Source organism: Lutra lutra, chromosome 10 (genome assembly GCF_902655055.1).
Source record: "Lutra lutra chromosome 10, mLutLut1.2, whole genome shotgun sequence".
Taxonomy (NCBI): Eukaryota; Metazoa; Chordata; class Mammalia; order Carnivora; family Mustelidae; genus Lutra; species Lutra lutra.
The window spans coordinates 60073911-60080459 of record NC_062287.1 but is presented as its reverse complement, the minus strand read 5'-3'; the positions used below and the strand labels follow the sequence as shown (position 1 = coordinate 60080459).

The 6549-nt window shown below is 35.2% G+C and overlaps 1 protein-coding gene across 1 annotated transcript; it reads left to right on the top strand.

Moving 5' to 3' along the window:
- The first annotated feature begins 4277 nt into the window (after window positions 1-4277).
- Window positions 4278-5234, top strand: LOC125079749 (olfactory receptor 52A5-like). The gene has a single exon (XM_047693517.1). The coding sequence runs from the start codon at window positions 4278-4280 to the stop codon at window positions 5232-5234; it is 957 nt and encodes a 318-aa protein (XP_047549473.1).
- The last annotated feature ends 1315 nt before the right edge of the window (window positions 5235-6549 follow it).

Genomic DNA, 6549 nt, shown 5'->3' with positions numbered 1-6549 from the left:
CTTAGCCCCAACAGCCATCATCTCTCCTTATGTAACATTTCATTTATGAAAATTACTTGTTGATTTGCAATCCCACTGTACATTTCCTGCTTCTTTGATTTTGTCCAAAGTATTTCCTCCGGGAATGCCCTTCCATCTCTTTTAACTGGCTAAGACCCATAGAAGAATGATTCCCCGTGTTAGCCAGATTTATCCTGTCTATTTTGAATAAAGCTACAAAATGTTGATTCTCATTTAACTGAAGACTATCCCTACCCACACATGCAAGTGATGTTTGGCAATGCCTGAGACATTTTTTATTTCCATGACAAGAAAGAACAACTGCCATCTGATGGGTAGGAGTAAGTGATGCTGCTAAGTCTCCTACAATATAGAGAATTGCCCCAGGACACAAAATTTGTCTGACTAAAAAATGCCAGTTGTACTGAGAAGGAGAAAATCTTCTTTAGAAGAGTATCAAATAGACCTATGAAGTTGGAATATAAACCTATCAGGAAAATGAAACAAGATGGGATTGGGAGGGAGACAAACCATAAAACATACTTAAACTCACAAAACAAACTGAGGGTTGCTTGGGAGTGGAGGGATAAGGATAGGGTGGTTGGGTTGTGGACATTGGGGAGGTATGTGCTATGGTGAGTGCTGTGAAATGTGTAACCCTGATGATTCACAGACCTGTACCCATGGGGCAAATAATACATTATATATTAATAAAAATAATTTTTAAAAAAGTAACTACCTTTTTCACGTGTTTTTTCTTCTGTTTGGTTGAAGGCATGCTTTTCTATTTTATTAACCTACTCTTTTTTTAAATTTTTTTTATTTTTTATAAACATATAATATATTTTTAACCCCAGGGGTACAGGTCTGTGTAACCTGCTCTTTGTTTTCTTTCTTCCTCTTTTCTTGCTCTCCTTCTGATTACTTATGATGTATACTGCTGTCAAGCTTCAGTTTGCACACTATTCTGTAAGGATTCTCTAGGGCAACTTTGAGCCACGTGACCCTGTTAAGTCTCCCAAATGAACATTCCTGATAGGCAGTAGCACACACTTTTGAGCCAAATTTCAGAGACTGTTAGCCAGTATATGGATGATATGGCATTGAAAATGTGGTCTTGGGAGCCTGCTTCCCTTCCTCTCTCTGCCTGCCTCTCTGCCTACCTGTGATCTCTGTCTGTCAAATAAATAAATAAAATCTTAAAAAAAAAAGAAAATGTGGTTTTATATCAGACATGTAGCATATTTTAAACATGTATGTAATGTATGTATTATAATTGACAAAAATAAGGAAGGCATACAGAGAGTTTTTTCCATCAGAATTTAAACAGACAGACACTGATTAAAACTTGCTGTATGTTTTTGTACAACTTTCTGGATGTAGTTAAACACTGCTATATATTCCATATCCCTACTAAAGTATAATGATAAAATCTCAGATAACACACACTATTTTTTGTTCTTTCTACATCAAAGTGCCATGGAATTTGGATCCAAGTATATTCACCTATTACAACAAAGAGTCTTAGTTTTTCATTAATATAATGTAGGGATAACATCAATATCATAGATTAATAAGATAAAATACCATAAAATGTCTGAAGATTTTATGAAGATGAATGATATGGTACATATTTAATAAATGGTTGGTATTAGTTTTGAATTTTGGGCACTCAGCAAAATTTAGATTCTTCAAAAATATGGAATAAATATATTATTCATATTCTCTAATTACTTCAAAAATACTTGGAACATAGTGAATCCTTAATTATTGTGTATTGATTGAAATCATTAGGATATAAACTTCTGATTTTGGGATCGTAATGTTATTTGAGGAGGATTTGAGGAAGATCTAGTTTGGCACACTGTATATTTGCTAAAAAGAAGAATTCAGAAACAAAGGGTCTCAGAAAGGAAAGCCTCTTTTAGAGTTGAATACATTTGAAGAAAAGGAATGCATCTGCAGTTGACCTGAGTTGCATTCTAGGTAAACTTACATGGTTAGAGATAATCTAAATTCATAGATAATCTCTGTTATATAAAATATTTAAGAGTCAATGCTTTTTCAGGCTTAGGGAGGTAATGATGGTTATTAATAGGGAGAGAGAAGAGCAGAGAACACAAATTGGCACTTGAGATTAAATATAAAAGATGTGAAAATGGCAGGGCATAGTAAGAACAAGATCTGATGGGGACTGCCGAAGAAAAGTCAGGATTGACTTATCTTCAGAGAGAATAAATTAGAAAATTCGCATGATATATGGATGAGTTTGAGGGGAAAAAAAAATAGAAACTTTGACAAATTAAGTCGGAAACATTCTGAAATTATTGGAGAGGAATTAGACTATGAAGACACTGTCCTGAGAAGTCAAGCTGGTGAGTGCAAAAGTGAAAAATATTCTGGTCAAATTCGTCTTCTGATTATGAGTTGCTGCATTTCTACCAGCGTTGTGGATGCTTTATGTTAGCCCACTTGGAGTCCAGTTCTTAAAATGTGTATTCTCTGTATTAACTTTTTTTTTCTCAATGCCAATTTTCAGGTCACAAAATAAGCACAGGTGATGAGGAATAAACATAAGATAAAAAGTATCTGTTTGGTCCACTAGACACAGACTAGAAAGAAACCATCCGATCCATTTAATATTTGTCATTGAAAATGATTAAGGCATGCAGAATCACAGAACCTGATGGTTGTTCTTACAATGACTTTATGAAAAAAAGAAAATTTGAAAGGAGTCATTAAAGGAAAAAACAAGATGGATAATATTCCATTGCACATATATAGCACACCTTCTTTATCCATTCATATGCTGATGGGCACATCTCAAGGTTGTTTCCGTATCTTGGAAATAATGCTGCAATATCTTGTTGTTTCCATATCTTGGTAAATAATGCTGCAATAAACACTAGATTGCATATGTCTCTCCAATATTCTGTTTTTCTGTCCTTTGGACATATATCCAGAAGTGGAATTGCCAGGTTATGTGTAGACCCTTTTTTAAAAATTTTCACTGATCCTTCATATTGCTTTCCATAGTGGCTGCATTACCACCAACTAAGCACAATGGTTCCCTTCTCATAAAATCCCCCCATGACTTATTATCTCTTGACTTCTTAATGATAGGTCTTATAACAGGAGTCCGGTGATATCACATTGTGGTATTGACTTATATTTGTCAGATTATTTATTTAGACATGAGAAAGAAGGAAATCCTCTTATTTCTGACAATAGTAATAAACTTTAAGTACATATGCTGTGAGAATAGTCAAAGAGACAAAGGCAAATAATGTATGATAACACATATATAAGTGTAATCTTAAAACAGCTGAATTCCGTATGATTCCACATATATGGATTAAAAAAAAAAAACAAAGCAAATGCATAAACAAATAAGAAGCAAAAACAGATCCACAAATACAGAGAATTAACTGATTAACTGATGGTTGTTAGAGAGGCAGGATTTTGATGGTGGCCAATTTGGTGAAGGGGAATGGGAGACACAGGTTTGCAATGATGGGATGAGTAAATTACATGGATTAAAAAGTACAGCATAGGGACTATAGTCAGTGGTTTGTAATAGGTTGTATGATGACATGTAGTAGCAACATTAGTGGTGAGCACAGCATAGTATATGTATAGACTTGTTGAATTACTATGTTGTGTATCTAAAACTAAAGTATTATCTTTTATCAACTACATTTCAATAACAACAAATAGCCAAACTCATAAAAAAAGATACAGTTGTGGGTACTAGGGGCTGAAGGGTGGGGAAACACAGGAGATATTTTATTAGTAGATAAATAAGTCCGAGATCTAATGCACAGGATGGTAACTATAAATAATAATATTATATCAAAAGCATCAAACTTGCTAAGAGACTAGATCTTAAATATTTCTACTATAAAAAAGAAAACAGAATTATGTGATGTGATAGAGTGTTAGCTAAACTATATTGGCACTCATATTGCAATATGTGAATGTATCAAATCAACATGTACCTTAAGCTTAGAAAATGTTCAATGTCACCTATAATTCAATAATAAGTAAAGGAATGAGATTACCATACTTTATCTAAATAAATTATGCTTTGGTAAAATAAAGCATGTAGTCTTATTTTTAATTTTGATAAATAAAGGAAGGAGAAGATAGAATATGCTTTACTTAACTAAAGTATACTTTGCTAAATAATTTCTCTTTATTTTTTATTCTCGTAGTCTTGATGAGGAATAGAAGATGAAACAGCAACACCACTACTTGATTCTACAGACCAAATCATCATGCTCATACCCAATGGTTCCATCTTCATGCCCCCCGTCCTGACACTCACTGGCATTCCTGGGCTGGAGTCAGTGCAGCATTGGATTGGGATTCCATTCTGTGTCATGTATTTCATTGCTGTGATTGGGAATTCCCTAATTTTGGGTATAATCAAATATGAGCACAACCTCCATAAGCCCATGTACATATTTTTGGCCATGCTGGGGGCCACGGACATTGCACTTAGCACCTGCATTCTTCCCAAAATGTTAGGCATCTTCTGGTTCCATTTGCCAGAGATTTCCTTTGAAGCCTGCCTTTTACAAATGTGGTTTATTCACTCATTCCAGGCAGTTGAATCAGGCATCCTAATGGCAATGGCCCTAGATCGATATGTGGCTATCTGTGACCCCCTGAGACATACCACTATCTTCTCCCAACAACTCTTGATTCACATTGCAGTTGCGGTGACACTCAGGGCTGGTATTCTTGTAGCACCATGCCTGGTGCTCATCAAATGTCGTCTTAAACTCTACCGAACCACAGTGATCTCCCACACTTATTGTGAACACATGGCCATCGTGAAGCTGGCCATTGAAGATGTCCACATCAACAAGATATATGGTCTTTTTGTTGCCTTCAGTATCTTAGGGTTTGACATAATCTTCATCACCTTGTCTTACATTCAAATCTTTATCACTGTGTTTCAGTTGCCCCAGAAGGAGGCACGATTCAAGGCCTTTAATACCTGCATCGCACACATCTGTGTCTTCTTACAGTTCTACCTCCTTGCTTTCTTCTCCTTCTTCACACATAGGTTTGGTGCTCACATACCACCATATGTTCATATCCTCTTATCAAACCTGTACTTGTTAGTCCCTCCTTTCCTCAACCCTATAGTCTATGGTGTGAAGACCAAACAAATTCGTGACCATGTCCTGAAAATATTGTTTTCCAAAACAATTCTTAATCACTAGTAGCTCCTTGTACAGGCATTTTAGGTTGATTCAGAGTAGCAAAATGAACATGGCAAAAATTAAATCCTCTCTAAATATGTATATTCCAAAAAAAAAAAACTTTCACTCTCAGATGCTCATAACTGAAGCAGGTTTTAAAAAAAAATCATTAAATACATAAGAACTATGGTTTGCCACTTACATAAAGAACAAAAGTCTCTTATGCTGACATTTCAAGCAGTTCCAGTTTTTCTTCTGTTTCTGTCTGTGTGCTTAAATTTTGAAGTTCCTCTCTGGCAACAGATCTACACAGAAATAAAATGAAAAAACATCACTTGATTGTAATTTCCAAGGACCAAGTCACACCTCAGTATTCTTCAACTGCTAACCCAAAACATAGCTACAATTCTGGCTAGGTCTCATTTTCAATATCAGAGCACCCAAATATGTGAAGCAAATGTTAATACAACTGAAGGGCTAAATAGACAGCAACACAAAAATAGTAGGGGAGTTCAGTACTCTCCTTCCAACAATGGGTAGAATATGCAGGCAGAAGTTCAGTTAGAAACTGGAGACTTGAACACTATGCACCAAAGGGATCTAACATGCACATACAAAATATTTCCCCAACAACATCAATACATATGCTTCACTAGTGTACAAGAAACCTTTTCTAGGATAGATCACATATGTGATCACAGAGAATGTCTTAAATATTTAAGAAGATTGAAATAATACTGGGTATCTTTTCTGATTACAATATAATGAAAATAGAAATCAATAGCAGGAGAAAAACTTAAGAAAATATTCATAAATAAATATGTACTTATTTATTGAAGAACTGATGGCTCATGGCTTAGAGAAGAAACACAAGGGGTGATTAGAAAATCTCTTAAGAATAGCAGACAGAATGGGAGAAGATATTTGCAAATGACATATCAGATAAAGGTCTAGTATCCAAAATCTATAAAGAACTTATCAAACTCAACACCCAAAGTAAAATAATCCAATCAAGAAATGGACAGAAGACATGAACAGACCTTTCTCCAAAGAGGACATCCAAATGGCCAACAGACACATGAAAAAGTGTTCCACATCAATCGGTATCAGAGAAATACAAATCAAAACCACAATGAGATACCACCACACACCAGTCAGAAAATTAACAAAAATTAACAAGGCAGGAAATGACAGATGTGGGAAAGGATGTGGAGAAAGGGGAACCCTTCTACACTGTTGGTGGGAATGCAAGTTGGTACAGCCACTCTGGAAAACAGTATGGAGGTTCCTCAAAAGGTTGAAAATAAAGATTCCTTATGATGCAGAAATTGCATTA